Source organism: Bos indicus, chromosome 10, assembly GCF_029378745.1.
Source record: "Bos indicus isolate NIAB-ARS_2022 breed Sahiwal x Tharparkar chromosome 10, NIAB-ARS_B.indTharparkar_mat_pri_1.0, whole genome shotgun sequence".
NCBI lineage: Eukaryota > Metazoa > Chordata > Mammalia > Artiodactyla > Bovidae > Bos > Bos indicus.
Genome location: NC_091769.1, coordinates 55,425,334 through 55,452,565, shown reverse-complemented (window position 1 = coordinate 55,452,565; position 27,232 = coordinate 55,425,334). Strand labels below are relative to the sequence as shown.

Below are 27,232 nucleotides of genomic sequence, written 5' to 3'. Positions count from 1 at the left end.
GGCAGTGATACATCTTCATACGTAAGTGACAAGGAGAGCTTTATTAAGTGCCTAGAGTAAGGCAACTTCAAGTTTTTTTTTTTTTCTTTTTAACAATAGTAATACTAACAGAATGCCTTATGGTATCTGAGGACTGTGTGAAAGTTTAGCTAAATGGGCTAAATATAATTATACCCAAGACTCAAACCTGCATAGCAAATCTAACTTAGTGAACATTTATCAGTATCTATTATGTGCTGTTAACAAAAAGAACCATTTGTTTCCACGATCACACTTTAAAGTTCCCAATGCACAGAATATCAATGTCCCTTATTAAGTGGTCTGGAAGGTCAGGCCAGTAAACTTTTGCTGATTTGCAGGTCGCCCCTCCAAAGATTCAGTGGGTCAGATATCTGTTCATGTGGACATCACCGCCACTCCAGGAACCGGAGAGCATAAAGTCACTGTAAAAGGTATATTTTGGGTTCAGGTAGATCAAACAGCCTATAAGACTTTAACCTCTCAAAAAATAATTATATCCAAAATGTTTTTTCTGGAAACTCTGTTTTTTAAAATCTATATTAAATTATTTTAAGGCATACTTAGAATACCTTCATGAATACAAAACTTTTGATTTAAAACAAAAGAAATTAATAGCATAGATATTTAACCTATATTACTTGAAAAGTCTAAATGGTTAAAATACATTGATAATTACATTTCAGAACTGTATGACTATGTTCTCTATGGTTGAGGCTGTGGTTGCCAACTTACCAATGACATTTTAGATGTTAACTCAGTACATTCTTACTATCCACATAATCTACCTACTTTTTCTATGTGATTTCCAACAACTGGTTTGATTTTTTTTTTAATGGGTGGTTGAATCAATTGGCTTTATATTATAAAAATGAAATCTGAATTTAGGGGTCATTTTGAAGATGTAATTTAATGATTATTACTTTTCTCAATAGAACCATGTTCTATTTTTATATTATCATGGACAGCCACTTTAAATAGTATCTATTTTAATCAAAAGCATGGCCTTCTAATATATTTCAAAGTTTCACTACCTAAACTAGCACTGTTATGGTATATAATAGATTATATACGGTATTAGTAAGCATCAGATAAGTGGGCATGACTATATATGCCAGTGTTGTTAAACATTTTTCAAAAATATTTTGCTGATGTATACCAAATGCTAGAGGTTTTATGAACCTCCTGAATTAGCAAGTTTAATTATAAGACACCTCCTTAAGGATATCATCACCATAATTAAAGAATGAGTGAAGATGTATGTATAAGAATGTTCAGTTAAGTATTATTTATGATGCCTGAAATTAGGAAACTGCCATAATATGCAACAAGTGATTTGTTGAATATTGAATGAAATCTACACACAATAAATATTTGCAACTGGAAGATATATAATGAATTACAGTGCTCTCCATGATGGACTTAAAAAAATGAAAATATTTTTAAGACTGTAACACATTATGATCCTATTCTGTATATAAGGATTGAAAGCATCACACCAAAATATTAACAGTCGTTTCTTCTGAGTGATAAAATTATAAATTTTTCTTTTAATCTACTTTATGTATATTTTCTAAATATTTCATGAACAGTCATAATTTTAATATGAGAAACATCATGTTTTCACCTAAACAAAAGTCATAACTTTTCAGTAGTAACAATTGTCATTTTAATTACAGCTTTTTGCCATCCCAACACCACATGGCTTAGAGCTGAAAGCCCTATCAAGCATGCAGTCCAGAGAGAAAATTGTTTTTCCTAATCCTAGTCAATGGGGTTAGGGTGTTATTAAATGCAAGTTACAGCTTCATACATCATTTTTAAAAATAAATATCCACTTTAAAGATCAAAGGGAAAGCCTAGGATTCCACACATGGGTTTGCTAACACTTTATATTCCTTTCGTTTTCCTTCTGTTTTTTAGTGATTGCTATTAATGACTTAAACTGGCAGACCACGGCCATGTTCCGCCCCTTTGTGGAAGTCTGTATGCTGGGACCCAACCTTGGAGACAAGAAGAGAAAACAAGGCACAAAAACAAAAAGCAACACATGGTCACCAAAGTATAATGAAACATTTCAGTTGTAAGTTATAACCCAGCTCCATTTTCCAACCAGGAAATAGGCCTTGTACAGCTACACTTACGGGGGACTCACAGAGTAGGAATGGCACCGGGCTTTGCTAAGGAGAGTGAAACCTGTAGGTTTAAGGATTCCTGTTCATCACTGATCCAAGGCAAATGAAGAAAACTGTAACAGGAGGGCTTTGCTCTCATGAAAGTCACACTCTAGATATTAAGAAAACTTGATAAACAAAATCATAAACAAATAAAAAGCTGTCATATGATAGTGAATACTAAGCATAGTATTAAACAGCGTGATAGGGTGGTCCATTGGCTGCTAAGATGAAGTGTTCAGGGAAGCCTCTCTGACTTTTAAATAGGAACCTGAGAAAATAATGGGGCTAGTTGTAGCCAGGTTATTACACCACTGCACCTAAAGGAGAAGAGCTGTTACTAAAATCGGGACTGTGAAAACTTCATATGTAGTCACTCACTCACTAGGAGAGTGACCTTCTGTGGAGACAGACAGCTTACTTGAGGAGCCTCACAGGCAAGAAGCCAAAGAAATAAAGTCTGCTCTCACTTGCATCATTATCCCTGACTTTCCAATGATGCTGTTTTGGCTAAACCCCTCTGGAAGCCAGAGCACAGAGAAACTCAGTGGGTGAAGTCCTTACAGGTCAGCATCCTCCTGCAAAGTACAAGGAGAAGAATGCAGGTGGAGCAAACGGAAGTTATCTGGCACTGAATGAAGTCAAGGATGACTCCTAGGTTTTGGCATCAGCAGTTGGGTAGATATTCACTTGCTGAGATGGGAGAGTAGGGACAGGCCATGAGGAAAGCAAAGACTTTCTTTTAAATCTATTAATCTAGAGATGGGTATTGTACATCCAAGAGGACATATCAAATATATGGTTAGACATAAATTGAGAATTATCTGTATATAGATGTAATTAATTCTACAAATCTAGATGAGCTGACCTAGGGACAGATAGGAAGCCAAGGGGGAGGGAACATGAGACAAAACCCTAGGGCCTTTCATACACACACACACACACACACACACACACACACACACACACACACACGCACACTTACCAAGCTTCCCTTACTGCTTTGATTCTTTGTTATTTCGTATTCTTGGTTTCCCAGAGACCTTTCAGCACTCTGTTTTCTGAATAATTAACTCTTGCTGCTGCTGCTGCTAAGTCGCTTCAGTCGTGTCCGACTCTGTGTGACCCCATAGACGGCAGCCCACCAGGCTCCCCTGTCCCTGGGATTCTCCAGACAAGAACACTGGAGTGGGTTGCCAATTCCTTCTCCAATGCATGAAAGTGAAAAGTCAAAGTGAAGTCGCTCAGTCGTGTCCGACTCTTCTCGATCCCATGGACTGCAGCCTACCAGGCTCCTCCGTCCATGGGATTTTCGAGGCAAGAGTACTGGAGTGGGGTGCCTTACCACTCATTAAAACTTAACTATCCTACTACATCTATTAAAAAGGTTCTAATAATGCCTGCTAACAAATCAGCTCACAAGAGTTCACCTATCTACTCCTCCAAATTACACAAAAAAATTTGATCCAATTAAAAAGTCTTCCAAAAAGTTCTAGGAATACCTGAATAATGCAAAATTTCAGATATAATGCAATGAGCTACCAAGACCGCAATTCTGGGGAAAAGGCAGCATTTTGACTCATTTTAATTTAAGAAGTCCCAGAGCCTGTCATATTTTGCCATTCTATTCTTTAGCACACCCCTCCAAGATTCCATTTTCCTGAGTGTCATTCAGACTGTCTCTAAAATAAGAACTCAGTTTAGTTGTCCATGTCTCGGAAACAAAAGTCTCACCTGGCAAAATATTAGATCAGAAAAAAGTCACTTAGAAAAGGAAGGAATCTGGAAGCTTGTATCACTGAGGAATAGAAGTGCATTCATTAGAAAGTCAGGACTATCTGAGGAGGAATTAAAATAAGGGACAGGGGGTATTATCCTCAGCATTTCACTGCTCAGCCTTCTTCATTAGGTTCAGTTCTGCGTTGACAGGCTATCTAGGGTCGTTATTAGAAGAGGCTAGCCTCAGCCCCAACCTTGACAGGTCTAACAGTTGCCATACGAAAGCACTGGCATTGAAGCACCAGGCACTGCTGGAACTGATTTACTCTGGAGATTTGTATCCAATTTAGCATCTTATGAATAGTGCTTCATAGTCTGAGCAGTGCATTTCCCTGAGAAAAGGCTCCTACATATAATAGCTTATCCAGGAGTCTGAGGTAGAGAAAGGAATTGGTAATAATGGATGTTGAAACAGTGGCACAGAAACTCTTCCAAAAGGTACCCCTCCCCCCAGCCTAGCTTCCTTGACCCTTAGTAACCCCTCCTACCCCTATATCACTGGGGAGACCTTGCCCCCAATGATTAATGACAACATAATATTTTAATTTGAGTTTCTAGTAATATCCTTAACATAAGGGGGCAGTCAAGCATTTTTAAATTGATTTCCTATTTCTATCTAGGAAAAGAAGGAGTTTTTAAGTTAGATTGCTGAGTAATAGCAATGTAAATACATTCTAAGGAAAATTTAAAGAATATTTGCAGAGTTAAAATGCAATGATACTTTATTTGCCAATACAACATTCTAAACAATGTATAAAATTTTCCACAGTCTATTAGAACAATATCGATCCCTATTTGAAAATGCTCAAAATCCCTGTTTTTAATCCACACAGCACTCTGAGTAAAGAAAACCGCCCAGGGGCCTATGAACTCCACCTTTCGGTTAAAGATTACTGCTTTGCCAGAGAAGATCGAATTATCGGAATGACAGTAATTCAGCTCCAGAATATAGCCGAAAAGGGGAGCTACGGGGCATGGTATCCCCTTTTGAAAAATGTCTCTATGGATGAAACCGGTCTGACTATCCTTAGAATCCTCTCTCAGAGGACCAGTGACGATGTGGCTAAAGAATTTGTAAGACTTAAATCTGAAACAAGATCTGCTGAAGAGAATGCTTGAAACAATACCATACCCTAAGATCGCATCTCTGAGAATTCACAAACTCTGTTTGACTACTGCATGCATGTGCAAATACAGGGGAATGTTTATTTCACTACATTTCAGTGTTTGCCAGTGCTCAAGTACAGTGTCTACAAGGTATGTGTGAAAACTGCAGAACTTTTATACCAATTCTGGTCTTTGAGAAATAAATGTTCCATGAAGTGCCAAAATCATGATGTTAAGTGAAATATCCAGAGTATCTTTTAAAATGTTTATTTCATTACCAATTTCTCATCCATTAAACATACTAAAACACAGTCTTTTGAGTTTGTCCATTAGTTATTCTTGTTACATTGGCTTATATATCTGGTAGATATGAAATCATTTGTTACTCAGATTGTTTTATTTAGACTTACCTCATAATAGATGTCTTACAATTACCCTTTTCTACCATGACTAGAAATGCAGTTACTTCTAGAAAGCATTTGTAATTTTATAGTTGCAGATATATTGTGATGATTTTTGCATACAAAATAAAATAGAAAAGGTGGGAAATATTTTATGCTGACCAGTTTCCAACCTTTCTGAAATATCACTGTGAAGAAATGCTCTTAAAGCAAACTTATGCAAAGCAATGCTAAATAGTTTGTTAACATGTTTGATATATCAACAAAACTTTGTTCGTTAAAACTGCCAAGGTCACATCACATTTGTAAAAAAAGAAAAAAGAAAAAAAGAGGTAAGTTGAAGCATTTGCCATCTAGCATTATGTCTTGGCTTTACCAAATTTCATTCTTTAGAAAGTCATAGGATTATTGGTTTAGAAGTACAATGGAAGGATTGTTTCTTAAAATTACCTATGATAATTAACTATACCGTTAGTGTTTTCCTTCTGACAGTTATGACTAACTCCTCCTTTACTGAGTGCTATAATCAGTTAAATGTTTCCTTTTTAGAAATACTCAACAATTTGTACTGAATGCAGCATTATTATATATTGCACTGGAGAAAAAAGTCATGTCTTCAGCTATTTAGTGAAAAATGTAAAATGAAGTCTGAACAAATTGCTTACAATTTTGTAATTTATGTTATTTATAAGCCCAAGATGCATACAATGCAATAGGAAAACAACTTATTACAGCTCAGTAGATTAAAATATAGCTAGGTTGGATTTTGAATATGAAATAGTTTATAAATATTTGCACTTTCTCTATTTTTATGGTTTGACTTTTTAGAGTCTGTACCTAAATAGTTGGCTGTAGAACAGTACTTTGTAATTGTAATTTATGGTCATAACTGTTAGTGGGCAACATATACGTGCTGAAAAAAGACCCTGTAACAATGACTGCTTTGTGAACAAGCTGGTCCAATATGTTAAGAACAAGTGAAAAGTATCATGACTCCCAGAACCATGCTGTTACTGGGTGTGAAACCACAGACAGCAAGATCCACTAATTTATGTTAAATTGATAGGCAAGTGCTTTGTTAATAACGTCTTCAAATGCATAGTTCAATGCAATTCTCTGGCATATGCATTAATAAATGAATATATATTAAGCACATGTAATACTTGATTGTATCTTCTGCCTTTTTATTTCATATATGCAACATCATTTCATTATTTAGGAATAAGAAATCCAGATCCTTTTTACTGAATAGAACACTCTTCACAATGTTTGGTTCTAGTATCTCATTAGAATTTGAGGGAAAAAAATCCAATTTTGTTCCTGGAAAAAGTTGCGTATTACAAAATAATGAGCCTGAAAATAGGAAAAAAAAAAAAACTGATGTATCTACCTGTCTGCATGTCTCTGAATACTGTTAAGCTATGAAAAAATTCAACATACAAGATATAGACAAGCAACACCATTAAATAAAACTATACATAACAAAAGGTTTCATTATTTTATTGAAGGATTCATTCGAGATTTAAATTCATTCGAGATTTAAAACGATTTTACAGAACATTGACTTAAGGAGTACATTAATGTCATAAAGCACAAGACTACTGAATAAATAGCAGTTTGGGTGTGCATTGATCACACAAAAAATTACGACCTAAGTATATTTCCAGTATTTGTTTAATTGGATCTATTCATTCTGTCTGTGTGTGTGTGTGTGTACAATATATATCAAACACTAATGGTGATGGTGTGAATTGTGTCTATTTATTAATATCATAAAGTACCAGTGCTAATTTTGAGATAGTTATAAATTCTACAGTCTTTGTTGTTTCTCCCAAGATATAAGTATTTGTTGTCTCTGGCATAATGCCTGTTGTGTTTACATAACCAAATTAGTCATCCCTCTGAAGTTCACAGCAACCTCCACCAACTATAGGCTCCATTAAAGTGTGAAGCTATTTATTTATTTTAGATAAAATGCACAAAGTTTGACTTTTAACCTACAGATGAAAATTATGGTAGAAGTTCTCAAAGAAACACATGAAAATCAAATTTTGCTAAAAGGAGGTATTTAAAACCACAGTGAAACATTTATTATTTAAAGGGGTTTTCATGAATTATTATTTAAGGTAAGCAATCAGATGTCCTTATAACAGCCTGCTGTAATTCATCTATTTCTAGGATAATTTATGTATTGAATTTCCCTTAAAGGAGGCACATTTATAAAAGACAAACCTAGCTTAACATTTTGCATTTGGTCTTTTTTTTTTTTTTTAACTTTACATAATTGTATTGGTTTTGCCAAATACCAAAATGAATCCATCACAGGTATACACGTGCTCCCCATCCTGAACCCTCCTCCCTCCTCCCTCCCCATACCATCCCTCTGGGTTGTCCCAGTGCACTAGCCCCAAGCATCCAGTATCATGCATTGAACCTGGACTGGCATCTCGTTTCATACATGATATTTTACATGTTTCAATGCCATTCTCCCAAATCTTCCCACCCTCTCCCTCTCCCACAGAGTCCATAAGACTGTTCCATACATCAGTGTCTCTTTTGCATTTGGTCTTTTAAAAAATTTTTGAAATGAGAGTTATTTTCACCTTTTAATTTCTCTTATATAAAGATATGGCTACACTAAGCACTTTTAAGGAACTGTGGTGTTGGAGAAGACTTTTGAGAGTCCCTTGGACTGCAAGGAGATCCAACCGGTCCATTCTGAAGGAGATCAGCCCTGGGATTTCTTTGGAAGGAATAATGCTAAAACTGAAACTCCAGTATTTTGGCCACCTCATGCGAAGAGTTCACTCATTGGAAAAGATCCTGATGCTGGGAGGGATTGGGGGCAGGAGGAGAAGGGGACGACAGAGGATGAGATGGCTGGATGGCATCACTGACTCGATGGACATGAGTTTGAGTGAACTCCAGGAGTTGGTGATGGACAGGGAGGCCTGGCGTGCTGCGATTCATGCAAAGAATCGGACAGGACTGAGCGCCTGAACTGAACTGAACTGATAGTAGTTTCAATCTCATACTCAGTGAAAGGGAATCATGTCGGATTCCCCTGTTACCACTTGGCAGAATATGGGGATGCAGAGGGAAGGGACTGCCTTACCTGGCATTTGCTGTGTTTAAAAGCACTCCAGTCCCTTGTTTGAAACAGCTGGTTCCTCGCTCAGTCCCAGCTCTCTACAAATGGGTGATCGCTCTTGTTCAGGCAGCTGGTATTTGTTTTTCAAAATAAAAAACGAGGGTACATGACTTGATGGAGACTAAGCTCCAATTTGTGAATATCATATGATAGTTATTTTAAAATATGTATTTTTCACATAACAATTTTGAAATCAGGATACATTTTATAGTCATTGTCATGGTATAGATTAATGAGTGCTTTTCCCCCTTTTTAAACAGTAAATAATGGCTCATCTTGCAATGAAAAACTTCTTATAAGCAAATGTAGAAATAGTAGTAGTTATTTATCTTTTTAACAAATCACATATATTGTAATCTGCATATACTAAAATTATTATGTCAAGAAGCAACAATTAGAACCAGACATGGAACCAAGAACTGGTTCCATATTGGGAAAGGAGTACATCAAGGCTGTATTTTGTCACCCTGCTTATTAAACTTTTATGCAGAGTACATCATGCAAAATCCCAGGCTTGGATGAAGCACATGCTGGAATCAAGATTGCTGGGAGAAATGTCAATAACCTCAGATACGCAGATGACACCACCCTTATGGCCAAAAGTGAAGAGGAACTAAAGAGCCTATTGATGACCGCAGAGGAGAGTGGAAAGTTGGCTTAAAACTGAACATTCAGAAAACTAATATCATGGTATCCGGTTCCATCACTTCATGGCAAATAGATGGGGAAACAATGGAAAAAGTGACAGACTTTACTTTCTTGGGCTCCAAAATCACTGCAGATGGTGACTGCAGCCATGAAATTAATAGGTGCTTGCTCCTTGGAAGAAAAGCTATGACAAACCTAGACAGCATATTAAAAAGCAAAGACATTACTTTGCAGACAAAGGTCCGTCTAGTCAAAGCTATGGTTTTTCCAGTACTCGGGTATGGATGTGAGAGTTGGACCATAAAGAAAACTGAAAGTGAAAGTTGCTCAGTTGTGTTTGACTCTGCGACCCCATGGACTGTATAGTCCATGGAATTCTCTAGGCCAGGATACTGGAGTGGGTAGCCTTTCCCTTCTCCAGGGGATCTTCCCAAGCCAGGGATCAAACCCAGGTCTCCCACATTGTGGGCAGATTCTTTACCAGCTGAGCCACAAGAGAAGCCCAAGTATACTGGAGGGGGTAGCCTATCCCTTCTCCAGGAATCAACCCTGTGTCTCCTGCATTGCAGACAGATTCTTTACCAACTGAGCTATCAGGGAAGTTCAATCATCCTCCAAAATTCCATTATCCAACTGCTTTTTAAACAAACTCTCCCTCTACATTTAGCTCCCGGCAGCCCTGATCTATTTTCAGTCCCCCTGGTTTTATGTTCTCCAGAATGTCATAGAAATGGAATCATAGTAGGTATCCTTCTGAGCCTAATTTCTTTCATTAGGCATTATTCATTTGAGTCATCTATTTTATGGCATCTATCAACTGTTTTCACTGCTGAGTATACCCAATTACATAGATATACAAGAATATCTGTTCAGTTACCAGTTCAAACACATCTGGGTTGTTTTCGGTTTTTGGATGATTATGAATAAAGCTATTATAAACATTTCTATACAGGATTTTATATGACTGTAAGTGTTTATTTCTCTTAAAGGAATATATACTAATGGAAATTTATGGGTCATATTATACAGCTAACTTTATGAAAAAGTATCAAATGATTGTATGATTTTATATTCCCAGCAGCAATGGGTAAGAGTTCCAGTTGCTCCAAATCCCTGAAGCACTTGATATTGTCAGGTTTTGTTTTTGTTTCTATTTTAGTTTGCAGTCTGTTGATGATCAACACTGTTGAGTATAAACAAAGTACATTTGTTTATTTCTAATCCATATATCATCTTTGGTGAGTGTCTGCAAACCTTCTGTCCATTTATTCAACTGGTATTTTGTTTTATTATTGTTGAATTTGGAGACATCTTTGTGTATTGGATATATAAGTCCTTTTTCAGATATGAGACTCATAACTATTTCACCCCAGTCTGTGGCTACTCCTTTCCTTGTCATAACAGTGTCTCTCAGAGAGCAAAAATATTAAATTTTGAAAAAGTCATTTATAGTTTTTCTTTTATGGATCACGGCTTTGCTGTTTAAAAACTCTTTGCCTCACTCAGTCACAAACATTTTCTCCCACGTTCTATCAAAGAAGTTTTATAGTTTTAGATTTTACTATTTGGTCTATAATCCATGATCCATTTTGAAATTAGTTATTTAGTTCAATTATAGGATGTGAGGTTGAGGTTGAGGTTTATTATTTTTAATTTACTATTTGAAACGCTGGACTGGAAGAAACACAAGCTGGAATCAAGATTGCCGGGAGAAATATCAATAACCTCAGATATGCAAATGACACCACCCTTATGGCAGAAAGTGAAGAGGAACTAAAAAGCCTCTTGATGAGAGTGAAAGTGGAGAGTGAAAAAGTTGGCTTAAAGCTCAACATTCATAAAATGAAGATCATGGCATCCGGTCCCACCACTTCATGGGAAATAGATGGGGAAACAGTGGAAACAGTGTCAGACTTTATTTTTCTGGGCTCCAAAATCACTGCAGATGGTGATTGCAGCCATGAAATTAAAAGACACTTACTCCTTGGAAGGAAAGTTATGTCCAACCTAGATAGCATATTCTAAAGCAGAGACATTACTTTGCCAACAAAGGTCCGTCTAGTCAGGGCTATGGTTTTTCCAGTGGTCATGTATGGATGTGAGAGTTAGACTGTGAAGAAAGCTGAGTGCTAAAGAATTGATGCTTTTGAACTGTGGTGTTGGAGAAGACTCTTGAGAGTCCCTTGGCCTGCAAAGAGATCCAACCAGTCCATTCTGAAGGAGATCAGCCCTGGGAGTTCTTTGGAAGGAATGATGCTAAAGCTGAAACTCCAGTACTTTGGCCACCTCATGCAAAGAGTTGACTCATTGGAAAAGACTCTGATGCTGGGAGTGACTGGGGGCAGGAGGAGAAGGGGACGACAGAGGATGAGATGGCTGGATGGCATCACTGACTCGATGGACATGAGTCTGAGTGAACTCCGGGAGTTGGTGATGGACAGGGAGGCCTGGTGTGCTGCGATTCATGGGGTTGCAAAGAGTCGGACACGAGTGAGCAACTGAACTGAACTGAACTTGCATAGGGAAATAAAATTGTTCCAATACCACATGACACCATTAATTGAAAAGACTATACTTTTTCCTGTAAATTATCTTTGTACCTTTGTCATAAATCATTTAACCAAATGTGTGTGGGTCTATTTTTTAAATCTCTATTTCCTTCCCTAGAGAAATTCCTACCTCTTCACCAATTTGACACTGTTTTAATTACTGTAGCCTTGTATTGTCTTAAACTGTGAGTTTTCCATGTTGTGTGTGTGTGTGTGTTTTTTTAATGTCACCTGTTCTAGTAATTTTGCATTCTTTAAAAAATTAAAACACTAGTGGAATTTTGGGATTTTACTGAACCCACAAATCATTTTGAAGACAGCTGACATCTTAACTGTGAACTGTCATCAATCTAATGAATACAATACTTGTCTCCATTTATTTAGATCTTCATTGATTTCTCTCATCAGCGTTAGTTTTCAGCATAAAGATGCTACCAAGTATTTCTTCTGTATGTGCATGTATAATAGTGTACACAGGAACTTGAGAATAAAATTCAAATTTCAATTCTTCATTTTTGTATAGAAATTGATTCTTGTGTATTAGCACAGTTCCCATAACCTCACTAATCTTTCTTCTTATTTGCAATATCTATTTGGTAGATTCCTAAGTTTCTACATTGACAATCATGTCGAGAGGCATTTTTGTTTCTTTCCATTTGCATGCATATTATTGCCTTTCTTTCTTTAGTGCACTGGCTATAGCTTCTAGTACAGTCTTGTTTTCTTTTTTTCTTTTTTTTTTTTTTGAGAACAAGGAGGAAGTATTTATGCAGATTTAATCATATCATATACAATACAAACTTGTAGCACTGCTAATGACCCTAGAAAGAATTCAACTTCAGTGGTCTCAAACTATTTATAATAACTAAAATCCCTCTATAATGTATTCACACCACAATATATAAGGAAGAGGCACAATTTTTATTTTTTATATTAGTTTTATCCATTTGTTAATACATTAGCTTCCTCTTTTAATCTGTTCTCATAGCATACAATATTACAGCTAGAGTTTAAGAAGATAGGCTTGACTTGTTCTCAATCTCAGGGAGAAACCATTCTTCCCCATTAAATATGATGTTAGTAAGTAAATAAATATGATGTTAGTAAGTAAGTGTTTATCATTCGGTCGTGTCTGACTCTTTGTGACCCCATGAACTGTAGTCCTCCAGGCTGTTCTGTCCATGGAATTCTTCAGGCAAGAAAACTGGAGTGGGTAGCCATTCCTTTTTCCAGGGGATCTTCCTGACCCAGGGATTGAACCCAGGTCTCCCTCACTGCTGGCAGATTCTTTACTGTCTGACCTACCAGGGAAACCCCAAATATGAAATTCCTTCCTAATCCTACTTTGCTGAGAGTTTTTAATCAAAAATGATTTTTGAATTTTGTCTAATGATTTTCTGCATCAACTCAGATAATCATATAATTTGTGTTCTATAGTTTGTGAATGTGGTAAACTACATAGACATATTTTAATTGTTGAAGCAGCTTTGCATTTCTAAGATGAACCCCACTTGGTCATGATGTACTATCTTTCTGCATATTGCTGAATTCAATCTGGTAATATTTTATTGAATATTTAACATTTATATTCATGGATTCTATTGATCTATAGTTTTATTTTCTTGTAATGTTTTTGTCTTGTTTTGATGTCAGGATATTTTTTGCCTCCTAAAGAGTTGGAAACTGTTTCCTGCATTTCTATTTATTTTATTAATCTTTAAAAAGAACTAACTTTGATTTCACTGATTTTTTTTCTGTTTTAAATTTCATTCTTTTCTGTTATATCTTTATTTTCTTCCATTTGTTTGATATAGGTTTAATTTTCTCATCCAATTTATTAAAGTGGGACCTTAGATTATTCATCTTTGTCTTTTGAAATGTAAGCACTTAATGCCACGAATCTTCTAAACACTGCTTTAACTTCATCCCATAAATTTTGATAAGCTATATTTTGTCTTTATGCAGTTAAAAATATTTTCCAATTTTCATTGTGACTTCTTTGACCCATAAGTTACAAATTTTGTGTCTTGGTAAATTTCCAAATATTTGGGGAATTTTACAAATATTTTCTCTTACTTATTTCTAGTTTGATTTCATTATACTTGGAGAATATACTTTATATGATATCAATTCTTTAAATTTGGTAAGATTTCTTTTATGATCCAAGATATGCATGGTGAATATCATATGCAGAAAAGAATCTACTTATAATTTTATAATCATAATTTTAGAGTTATAATTTTAAGGCATCTATAAAGAAATCTAACAAAGTCAAGTTGATAGGAAGTATTCTTCTGATCATCGATATTTTACTGATTTTTTTTGTTTCGCTTTGAGAAGAATGTTGAAATCTCCAAATATAATTATGAATGTATTTATTGTTTCATTCCTATCTGCTTTATTTTGAAGGTCTATTGTTAGGTGCATGTATGTGTGTGTGTTTAGTTGCTCAGTCATGTTCAACTCTTTGGGACAACATGGACTGTAGCCCACCAGGTTCCTCTGTCCATGGAATTCCCCAGGCAAGAGAATATATACATTTAGGTGCATATATATTTAGGATTATGATGTTTTTCTCATTGGGTTATGTAATGTTCCTCTTTCATGCTGGTAACTTTCCTTGTTCTAAAGCCTGCAATAACTACTAGTAGTATAGTCTTCTTTAAGGTTTGAGTGGTATACCTTCTTCCACTGTTTTGCTTTTAAACTATCTGTATCACTATATTGAAAGTGTGATAATAGTAGCTAGCACCTATATGACATACATGGGTCTTTTTAAAAAATCTAATTTGACCGTCTTTATGTGGTATATTTTGACCATTTAACAAAGCTAATTAATTAGATTTTTTAAATTGCCAAAAATCTGATATGAGATAGCTGAAATAAAAAGACTCATAATGTATTGGTCTTTTGATTTCTTTAGATTATCGGACAGAGTGAAGTAAGTCAGACAAAGACAAGTATGATATTGCTTATATGTGAAATCCTTTTTAAAAAATGGTACAAATGAACTTATCTATAAAACAGAAATAGAGTCACGGATGTAGAAAACAAACTATGGTTACCGAGAGAGAAAGGCAGGGAGGGATAAATTGGAAGATTAGGATTGACATATACCTACTACTATATATAAAATAAATAAATAATAATGACCTACTGTCTAAAACAGGGAACTCTACTCCACTCTGTAATGACCTATATGGGAAAATAACCTAAAAAAGAGTAGATATCTGTATTATAAGTGATTCACTTTTCTGTACAGCAGAAACTAACACAACATTGTAAATCAACTATACTCCAATAAAAATGACTTTTTTAAATAAAATCATTTAGGCTACAAATTTAAAAGGTTTTACAGACTCAAGTTGTAAGCATCTACACTTGGATTTCTTGAAAAAGATGTGATAGAATCATAAAATGTAAGAGCTGAGAGTAATCATGCAGATAATTTAATCAAAATTCTTAAGAAACTGAGACCCAAAGGTATATAATGACTAGCCTATTATCAACTAGTTAATAACATAATATGATACTGGAATCCTATGAACTAATTTTCCTAAACTTATCTTCTGTGCCTCACCTCAATACCTTGTCTGGGGCACTTCTGTTACTCTAAAATCAGTCCTCCAGGGCTGCCTCCAGAAAGCAAAGGGATGAAGTTCAGCCAAACTGTGATTTTATCCCAAAAGTGGTATTTAAATTAGCCTGTTAATTCTCACATTTTTTAAAGCAATGATATTAGGTGGAGATCAAACCAGTCAGTCCTAAAGGAAATCAGCTCCAAGTATTCATTAGAAGGACTGATGCCGAAGCTTCAATACTTTTGGCCACTTGATGTGAAGAGCTGACTCATTGGAAAAGACCCTGACGCTGGGAAAAAACGAAGGCAAAAGGAGAAGAGGATGACAGATGATGAGATGCTTGGATGGCATCACTGACTCAATGGACATGAGCTTGAGCAAACTCAGGGAGACAGTGATGGACAGAGAAGCCTGGCATGCTGCAGTTCACGGAGTTGCAAAGAGTTGGACATGACTTAGCAACTTAACATTAGATGGTTGGGTATTCTCTCTTGTAAATATAGCATTATAGAAAAGGGAGGTTAAAATCACTGATAAATGCTAATCATCTTTTATTTTTATATATACCTAGATGATTTGATTTAATTTTAATGAATCATATCCTGTGAACATGGTTTTAATTTCAACTTTATATATGAGGAAACTGAACCTTGGGGAATTTAAATCACTTGGCAAGATTCATATACATTCTTACCTGTTTATGCCCACATAAACACATGGACATATTCATAGCCAATTATAAACTGTATTAAGATGGAAGAAAAATGTTCCATTCACAGCAGCAACAGAAAGTTTAAGGTGCTTAGGAAGAAATCTAACCACATATAAAGACTTGTGTAAGAAAATTCAAACTCTATTAAAGGGCATAGATGACAACAGAAAACAAAAGAAAACATAGGTTTCTTTATGAAAGAAAGACAAGACTCAATATACTTACTTCCAAATTAATCTACCAATGAGTTTCATTACATTTTAATAAGTCATCAAACTATGAATTACTGTGTAAAAGAAAAAGGCGATTTGTTGATTCTGAGGTGATTCAGGTTCTTGCTTACAGAAGTATTAATTCACCCCTGTGCTAGAAATGCATCTTAGTGGGTAGGTCTTTCTTATAAGCCTCCATGGCTCCTTAGATTGGGTGGTTATTAGAAGTACATTAAAACACTGTAGTTTTAAAAATGAAATAGTTCTATAATCAAAGTGTGTTGATGTATTCTAAAGCTAGTAAAATTACATTTTGACTGGCAGTCTTTGGATGCTTCCCTTATCATGGGTTTTCTTCCATTAATGGTGAATTCTTCTATTTAATTAATATACTATAGTATTTTACATCATAACCTTTCCAAGATAGTGGTTTTTTCTTACCAAAACACATATTGAAGTCTTGGCAATTTTTGACATTTATCACAAAACATTTTAGCTTAGGTGCCAGATTCTACATTATTTTTCTTCTTTTGAAAGACATTCAGATTTTGCAAGATCTGTCTTTATTTCCTTCTCTAAATATTATGAAAGAACATCTCTTTCAGAAGGGCTCCATATTGCTTGAAGACTATATTCAGAGTAGTTCTAGCCTCTTCCAAAATATTCTGAAGAACTGCAGGCAGCAGAGCCCCAGTGCCGACTAATCAAAAAGCAAAGGATGTTGGAAGTGTACTTGAATTGTTCACTATCCTAAGTGTTATTGGTGCATCCTGTGTAAATGGAAGCTGAACTTGACACATGGTGCTTTTAACTAGGCATAAATTAAACGTCCGCTCACTGCAAGACAGCATACCTATACCTCTAATAAAAGTGTAATGCAGTGACATTTTAGTGAATAGGAAGTTTTGAACACTTGTGCCTTGGGGTGTTTATTGAAGCTTTATGAAAACTATCGATGTTTCCTTAGTATCCTTAAAGTTATGTCCATGCTTTAAAAAGTTTCTCTGTAGGAGAGAGGTGGTATTTATACCACGTTTTAAAATTCTCTAAAATGAGACATCTTAGCTGCTTTCCACTTTTAAACTATTAAGCCACTCAACTTGCCTGTTACTGGAAATACCTTTACAGTTTGTGATGTGGTAATCTAGACAGCCCCTTTGGGGAAACTTCACAGTCCCAGTGTTGTTGCCATACAGCTTCACTAGAGTTCTTAACCACAGCTGAAAGGAGCCTATTTTTAGGTCTTCCAGATACCATTTAGAACTTTAAAAGGTGGTGGGTAAAAACTTAAGCAGCTTTTCCATTATCCTAGGTTGCAGGAAACTTTGTAGTTGAGGTTTAACACGTTGTGTATCCCTAAATTAACATTAATCACTATGCTAATGAGTATGTAAACCATTCTTTTGCATTGATGCATTTTGTATCTCCCTCCATTCATTAAAAGCATAACAGCCAAAAAAAAAGAAAAGAAAAAACAATATGTTTTTCTAATTGACTACAAACTAATTTTAAAATTCATATGAAAGCAAAAGAATAGTCAAGGCAATTTTGAAGAATGATCAAGTACCCACCCAGCTGTGCACTTCTAACAGGTTTCATGATTTGTCATAATGCTGTAGTAAATAATGTATGTTTTTACATTGCAGGCAGATTCTTTACCAACTGAGCTATCAGGGAAGCCCCACTTTACAAAAAGGTAGATAAATAGACAAATAAATAGAATAGATTCCCTAGAAACAGATCTATGAATATCTGAGAATTTGATATCAAGTTGCATAGTGTAGACTTTTAAAAATATATTAAAATATATATATACATTATATAGATTTAATAAATGTATATATTCTGTATTTGTAAAGAAATAGATTAAACTAGATCTCAATGCCAAACTAAAATGAAATCCAGATGAATTGAACACCTAGGAATTAATAGTCAAACTAATATTTTAGAAGAAAAATATTAACTTCACCACAGAGAAATTAGGAACAACTTTTTTTTTTTTTTTAGGAACAACTTTTAAAACAAAATTTCAAGCATAAAAGATAAATTTACACATAACTAAAATTTTAAACTTTTTAATGACTAAAAGAACAAAGGTGAAAAATAAAAAATATTTTAACAAGCTTAATAAACTCAACTACATTATGGCCCATATTTTTAAAAATTGCTTAAAAACTGTTAGAAAAATGCAGGAAATTATCACTAAGCAATTCACAAAAGAGAAATACCAGTGATAATAAATATATTTAGAGATGTTTTCTTTCAATAGAAATAATTTTTTAAAAAAGGCAAAACATCTCTCTGGGAAAAAATGTGAAAAAGTTGATCAAGAATTAACATGATAGTTTGAACAATCCCTCATCCATGTCATTAACAAGATCTAAGAAGACATTATATCCATGGCTTCCCTGATGGCTCAGTGGGTAAAGAATCCACCTGCAATGCAGGAGACACAGGAGACTCGGGTTTGATTCCTGGGTCGGGAAGATCCCCTGGAGGAGGCAATGGCAACCCACTCCAGTATTCTTGCCTGGAGAATCCCATGGACAGGGAAGCCTGGCATGCTGAAATCCATGGGGTCGCAAAGAGTTGGACACAACTGAACAACTGAACTGAACTGGCCCAGCACTTTGAAAACACTGTGAAAATAGGTGTAAACATATTCATGATGATCCTCTCCTTTGTTCCTCTCCCTTCTAAACTCCCAAGGCTAAACTTTACAGCTTAAAGAGATAGTGTCCATCCAGTGTAGCCTCTCTTTGAGAGTTCAGAGAAAACCTTCTGACAACTAGATGTTTCCCAGTGGTGCAGCACCAAATAAAAGTTGGTAATAGTGGCTCTTTAGTACCAAAGACTCTGTCCTGGGGCTCCATCTCTCCATTCTTCAACATACTGGGGGGCATTGACTATGTTTTACTCAAGTTTTTCTTCTGAAATAATTTGTAAGAAAGATACTCCATTTAAAATTATGTGAATGACTTATAGCTTTTTAATAATAATCAAGATTGCTGGGAGAAATATCAACAACCTCAGAGATGCAGATGATACCACACTAATGGCAGAAAGTGAAGAGGAACTAAACAGCCTCTTGATGAGGATGAAAGAGGAGAGTTAAAAAGCTGACTTAAATACTCAACATTTGAAAAACTAAGATCATGGCATCTGGTCCCATCGCTTCATGGCAAATAGATGCGGAAAAAGTAGAAACAGACAGATTTTATATTCTTGGGCTCCAAAATCACTGTGAATGGTGACTGCAGCCACAGAATTAAAAGACACTTGCCTCTTGGAAGAAAAGCTATGACAAACCTAGACAGTGTATTAAAAAGCAGAGACATCACTTTGATGACAAAGGTCTGTACAGTCAAAGCTATGGTCTTTCCAACAGTTGTGAACAGATGTGAGAATTGGACCATAAAGAAGGCTGAGCACCAAAGAATTGATGCTTTAGAATTGTGATTCTGAAAAAGACTCTTTAGAGTCCCCTGGACTACAAGGAGACCAAACCAGTCAATTCTAAAGGAAATCAACCCTGAATATTCATTGGAAGGACTGATGCTGAAGCTGAAACGCCAATACTTTGGCCACCTGATGTAAAGAGCTGGCTCTCTGGGAAAGACCCTGATGATGGGAAAGATTGAAGGCAGGAGAAGGAGACAACAGAGGATGAGATGGTTGGATGGCATCACCGACTCGACAAGAGTTTGAGTAAGCTCAGGGACATAGTGAAGGACAGGGAAGCCTGGCATGCTGCAGTCCATGAGGTCACAAAAATCGAACATGACTTAGCAACTGAACAGCAAAATAGTCATTTATAGTCATTATTATCATACATGCACAAAATAACTTTTAACTCAGAATTAACAGTCAAGAAATTTAACACACTTATATCTGGGGGATTTGGCTTTTTTTGTTTTGTTCTATTTTTCAGTTTCCTGGCCTTTTGCAGTCTTCCATTTGTTTTGGAGAAATTAAGTCTATTATTTAAATTTTGAATATTTTTAAGATCCAGCTGTTTTCACTTCATATTTGTTATTATAATAATTCTTTAATATAATAAATTATTTATGTTTACCTCATCAATATTTCTGCCTTGAGTGGTTAGTTCTTTTAGTTAATTGACCTTTGAGTTTTATTGGTCTCAATGCTTAATGACTAATTACTACCATTAACTGAGAGCTAGAATATGCCAGTCACTATTCTAAATGTTTTAAATGCATCAACTTATTTAATATTCACAGTACCATTATGAGGTTGATACTATAATAACCTTTGAAAGAAAGGTTATGGCTTTCGTGATAATAAAATTATGGCTTGGAATGCTTAAGTAAATGTCCTAATGTCATGAAGCTATTAAGGAAACCAAGATCTAAACTAGGATTGTTTGATTCCAATTTGAAGTTCAAGGGGAAAAAAAGAGGGGCAATGATATAACTATTATAAACATTCACTTAACAATACAGACTATATTAAAATATATTTAAGCAACAGCCTATAAACTAGATCATTAAAAAGACAAATCAGAAAATAAACTTGGAGAATTTAATGTTATACCCATCTCAGAAATTTATAAATTCCTCCAGAATAGTCATTGACATTAATGATCTCAACAATACAATCAGTAAATCCAAGATATTAAACACATATTAAGAAGACAATTCTATATCCTACATATAAGTAATATGAGTAATATGAATTGCTTTTGAGCAAACAGCACAGAAAAATAACTACTAGCCTATAAAGGTAAATTCAAAACATTCCAAACGATCACTAGCACACTGAATATATTCTCTGACAAAAGCAATAACAATATAAATTATTTAAGAAGTAAAAGCTAAGAGTTATATGTGTTTGAAAATTAGCATCTTACCAAATAATCTTTGCCCTATGGAAGAAATAAAGGAAAGAAGGAAGAAATACTTGAAGCTGAATTGTGATAACACTACATGTCAGAATTTGTATATGAGAGCAATACATGTAAGTAAATCTATAGCCTTAAATATATTTATTTCAAAAATAAGAAATTTGTAAAAATATAAGTGAAGTATCCAACTCAAGAAGTTATAAGACAAGTAAGAAAATAGGCCAAAGAAACTAAGAAGAAAGTTATAAAATAAAGGTTAAGAAAAAAATTTTAAAATCAGGGACCTGGATATTCCTCACAAAAAAGTCCATAATCAAGTTGAGCAAAATCAAAACCTGGGCCTATGAAAAGACTTATAATATAGATAAACCTGTGGCAAGACTAGTGAAGAAAAATAGGAGAAAAGATATTAGTGCATAAAATACAGAAAAGAAGAGCAATGAGCCCAAAAGAAATATAATAATAAATGGAATAATGAACAAAACTGCTCTAAAAACCAGATGAGGCAGATAAAAGCATGGAAAAATATAAAAATGCCAAAACTGACCAAAATATGTATAGAACCTCAAATAAACTCTAAAGTGCTTTTTTTTTCCATTGGAAAATCTATTGAGATATTCACTTTCCAAAAATGCCAGTGAGTGTGTACACATGAACAGCTAATTGAAAAAGCAATAAGACTGCACTCACAAGTTCCACTCATAAGTTTTATATCCCAAAGAAGCTGTCAGTTCAGTTTAGTTCAGTCATTCAGTTGTGTCCGACTCTTTGCGACCCCATGAATCACAGCATGCCAGACCTCCCTGTCCATCACCAACTCCCGGAGTTCACTCAGACTCACGTCCATCGAGTCAGTGATGCCATCCAGCCATCTCATCCTCTGTCGCCCCCTTCTCCTCCTGCCCCCAATCCCTCCCAGCATCAGAATCTCTTCCAATGAGTCAACTCTTCACATGAGGTGGCCAAAGTACTGGAGTTTCAGCTTTAGCATCATTCCTTCCAAAGAAATCCCAGGGCTGATCTCCTTCAGAATGGACTGGTTGGATCTCCTTGCAGTCCAAGGGACTCTCAAGAGTCTTCTCCAACACCACAGTTCAAAAGCATCAATTCTTCAGCACTCAGCCTTCTTCACATAGGTCCAAATGTGTGAAATAGACTACATGAACATTTAGCACAAGGGTAGAGAAGGCAATGGCACCCCACTCCAGTACTCTTGCCTGGAAATCCCATGGACTGAGGAGCCTGGTAGGCTGCAGTCCATGGGGTCACTAAGAGTCGGACACGACTGAGAGACTTCACTTTCACTTTTCACTTTCATGCATTGAAGAAGGAAATGGCAACCCACTCCAGTATTCTTGCCTGGAGAATCCCAGAGACAGAGGAGCCTAGTAGGCTGCTGTCTATGGGGTCGCACAGAGTCGGACACGACTGAAGCAACTTAGCAGCAGAGTTTTTAATACACTGAATCATTTCTGTACCCTAAGGATAAATCCCATTTGGTCATGATATAGAATCCTTTTAATGTGTTCCTGACCTCAGCTTGCTAATATTTTCTTGAAAATTTTTGCATCTACATTCATCAGGGATATTAGTGTTAAGTTTTCTTATAATCTTCTTATCTTACTGTTGTATTAAGGTAATTCTAGTCTCATAAAGTGAGTTTGGAAGTGTCCCCATGTTCCCTTCTCTTCAATTTTTTGAAAGACTGTGAGAAGGGTTGGCATTAATTCTTCTTTAAAATTGTGTTATATTTCACCAGTGAAGCTATTTGATCCTAGTGTTATTTTGTGTTGGAGGTTTTTGATTACTGATTCAATCTCTTTACTCACTATTGGTGTGTTCAGTTTATTATTGCCTCCTGATTCAGTCTGGGCAGGTTTTATGTTTCTAGAAGTTTTTCCATTTCTCCAGATAATCTAATTTGTTGGCATATAATTGTTCACCATAGTCTCTGATGATCCAATATATTTCTGTATCATTAATCATAGTATCTTTCATTTCTGATTTTATTTATTTGAGTCCTCTATTTTTTTTCTTAATCTAGCTACTGATTTGTCGATTTTGTTTATTTTTTTGAAAAACTGTTTTTCAAACTCAGTTTCATTGATCGTTTTTATTGTTTTTCTGTCCTGTATTAATTTCCACCCTGAACATTAATTAATTCCTTCTGCCAACTTTGGGTTAAGCCAAAGAAACCATAAGAAAAAAGTACAAAACTAGAAGCAACACAGTTATTGATTTCAAACTATACTATAAATCTAAATTAATTAAAACAGTATGGGACTGATATAAATATAAACACATAGATCATGGACCAGGAGAGAGAGCTTAGAATAAAAAACCCACATATATGGACAATTAATATCTGAAAATGAAGCCAGGAATACTCAATGGGAAGAGGACAGTCTCTTCACAAATGGTACTGGAAAAACTAGATAAACACAAGCAAAAAAAGAATGAAATTGAATCTCTATCTTACACTACTTCCCTAAATTAACTTGAAATGGATCAAAGTCTTAAACATAATACATGGTACTTTAAAAGTCCCACATGAAAATATAGGGAAGCAGCTCCTTAATACTGGTCTCAGTGATGATATTTTGGATATAACATCAAGAATACAAAACAACAAAAACTAAAAATCAGCAAATGGGGCTACATTGAACAAAAAAACTTCTCCATTGCGAAAGAAACAATCAACAAAATGGAAAAACAACCTACTTAATGAGAGAAAATATTTGCAAACCATGTATCTGACAAGAGGTTAACGTTTAAAATATATAAACAGGTCATACAATTCAGTATCAATAAAAAAAAAAAAGATTGAAAATGGGCAGAAGTCCTGAATAGACATACAGGACATACAGGTAGCCAATGGATACAATGAAATGATGCTTTATATTGCTAATCATCAGAGAAATGCAAATTAAAACCACAATGAGATATCTACTCACACCCATCAAAATGGCTATCATTGAAAAGTCTCAAATAACAAATGTTGGCAAGGATATAGAGAATTATATATTGTTGACAGGATGGTAAATTGGTCTTAGCTACCATGGAAAACACTATGGAGGTTCCTCAAAAAGCTAAAAATAAAACTATTATACCATATGATCCAGCAATTCCACTCCTGGTTAAATACCCAGACAAAACTACTAAAAGATACATGCACACAAATATCGACAGCAGCATTATTTATAAGAGCCAAGACAGAAAAGACCCTGATGCTGGGAAAGATTGAAGGAGGGAGGAGAGGGGATAACAGAGGAACAGATGGCTGGATGGCATCACCAACTCAATAGACATGAGTTTGAGTAAACTCCAGTAGTTGGTGATGGACAGCGAGGCCGGGCATGCTGCAGTCCATGGGGTAACAAAGAGGCGGACACAACTGAGCGACTGAACTGAACTGACTGAACGAACTGAAGTAAGCAAACTAAGTGCCCATAAACAAATGAATGGATGAAAATGTGGTATGATGCTTGCGCACATACACACACACCCACCCTGGAATACTACTCAGCCATTAAACAAATTAAACTCTGCCATATGCAACAATATGGTTGGACCTAGAGGGTAGTATGCTTAGTGAAATAAGTCAAACTGAGGAAAGCGAATACTGCGTGTAATCACTTCTCTGCAGAATCTAAAACATTAAACAAATACATAAAGTAACAAAACGGAAACAGACTCACAGATATAGGGAGAAAACAAATGACTACCAATTGCGAGGGGATAGGGGTATAGGATTATGAGACATAAAATACTATGCATAAACTAAGTATCAAGAATATACTGTACAGTACAGGGAAATACAGCTATTATTTAATAACTTTAAATGGAGTATATGCTATAAAAATATTGAATCACTATGCTGTGTACCTGAAACTAATACAATATTGTAAATAAGAAAAATGACAGAGAAACTAAGTATACATTTTTCAAATGAGACATCCAAATGGCCAGCAATTACATAAAAAGGTGGTCAATATCAATAATCATCAGGAAAATGCAAATCAAAACCACAATGAGGTACGACATCATACTGGTGAAATGACTTTTATCAAGATGACAAGAGTTAACAAGTGTTGACAAGGATGTAGAGAATCGGAAAACCTTTTTGGTGGGAATGTAAATTCATACAGCCCCACGGAAAACAATATGAAGTTTCCTTAAAAAATTAATAGAACTACCATATGATTCAGCAGTCCTACTTCTGGGTATATGCCCAAAGGAAACAAAAAGAGGATACCAAAAATACATATACATTTCCATGTGTAAACATTATTCACAACAACATTATTCGCAACAGATTAGATATGTAAACAACTTACCTGTTTCTCAAAGGATGACTGGGTAAGACGTGATAAGCACATATACAATGATATATCGTTCAACCATGAGAAGGACTTTCTGCCATGGATGGACCTTGAGGAAATTATGCTGAGGTAAGTCAGACATAGAAAAACCAACACTGTATGATACCACTATACATGAAATCTTGAAAAAGTCAAACATTATAAACAGAATAAATGATGATTACCAAGCATTGGGGGATAAGAGAGATGTAGGAAGGTACAAAGTAGCAACTAGTAGTTGAATAAATTCCAAAGATCTAATGCATAGTTTAGTGATTATAGACAACAATATTGTATTATAAACCAGATATTTTAAGAGAATCTTAATTATCCCACAAGAAAGAAACGATAATTTTATGATGTGATAAAGGTGATAGCTATACTGCAATCATACTGCAAAGCACAAATGCATCAAGTCAATGTGCTGCACACCTGAAACCTACACAATGTTGCATGTCAAGTGTTTCAATTAAAAATAAAAGAAAGAAATTGAGCAAATCCAGGACCAAGAGTAAGAACTAAAATCAAACATTGGTTGAAATTTTAGAAGATATTGACACACTAAAATATAGTTTAAAAAAAATACATAACATTTGAATAATACACTTAGACTAGAAAGACTTGATAAGTCACTCTTGAAACCTGAAAATATTATAAACAGTACACATATTCTCTCAAGCCTGTATGGGATATTTTTTAAATATTAATCAAATATTCTGCCAAAAAGGAAATATCATTAACTAGGTAGGGAGGAAGGGAGCAAAGAGGTAACATACAGGCCATAGTAGCCTTACACTAAAAGCTAATAAAATCAACTGCAACGTTCACTCTTTGGAAAAGTGAAAAGATAGGCAAAATAATAAACAAAATTGAAAATGCAAAAGGTACAACTTTTTAAGAAAAATAACAGCACAGAGGCTTAAAATTATAAGAAGTTTATAAATCCATAGTATTCAATGTGAAAGCATGGATGAAATGTCCACTTTTCTGGCAAGATTTTACTTACCAACCATGTTAGGATAAATAGCATTAGCTTCTGTAGCAAGAATGTGAAAACAATAAAGGTTTATTACTTACGGTAAACTGGATGCAAGTTGTTTGACTCCTTGGCAACTTTTCCTTCAACGGTGATGTTAGCACACTTCCTCCACTTGCAGTCATCTAGACAAGACAGAAGATAATCATGGATGTCACATGCAGCATTTTAAGGCAGTCATGGAAGTAGTGGCGCATGGCAAATATATATATATATATGTGTGTTCCTATAATTATTACATGTCACAAGTAACAGACTAGTAATCTAAATTTTAATAATTAAAATTATTTCAAACTATTCAGCAGCATTGCAATATATATATATATATATATATATATATATATATATATATATATGGAATAGATTTCTCCTCAGAAATCACACTGATACACAAAATTTAAATAATTCTCCCATTAGATGCTGCAAACTATGAAATTTAATATATATACTAGATAAAAGTTTAGAGAAAATAGGAGTAAATCACTCTTATCACAAGAAATGATCCCTTTAAAACAAGGGAAAAGACAAAATTTTTTAATTTCTACAGTATTTAATAATTTTCTGGGATTTTTTTTCCTGTTTGCTCATCTATTGTTTTATTGAGGTATAGTTGATTTTCAATATTATGTTAGTTTCAGG

The 27,232-nt window shown here is 35.0% G+C and overlaps 1 protein-coding gene and 1 long non-coding RNA gene across 3 annotated transcripts in view; one reads left to right on the top strand and one right to left on the bottom strand.

The window, feature by feature from the left end:
* UNC13C (unc-13 homolog C) overlaps window positions 1-6,639 on the top strand; it is a 723,080-nt gene extending 716,441 nt beyond the window's left edge. For both annotated transcript variants that reach the window (XM_019968805.2, XM_070797523.1), the window contains 3 exons: window positions 360-452; window positions 1,942-2,101; window positions 4,805-6,639. In XM_019968805.2, the coding sequence (XP_019824364.2) occupies window positions 360-452; window positions 1,942-2,101; window positions 4,805-5,090 (539 nt within the window). In that variant the 3' untranslated portion in view covers window positions 5,091-6,639. The remainder of the gene's footprint in view (window positions 1-359; window positions 453-1,941; window positions 2,102-4,804) is intronic.
* The window catches only part of LOC139185264 (uncharacterized), a 126,911-nt gene extending 100,189 nt beyond the window's left edge, over window positions 1-26,722 (bottom strand). Inside the window, exons 1-2 of the long non-coding RNA XR_011568868.1 lie at window positions 26,635-26,722; window positions 25,534-25,627 (exon numbers count right to left, since the gene is read on the bottom strand). This is a non-coding gene — a long non-coding RNA (uncharacterized lncRNA). The remainder of the gene's footprint in view (window positions 1-25,533; window positions 25,628-26,634) is intronic.
* Window positions 26,723-27,232: the final 510 nt, after the last annotated feature.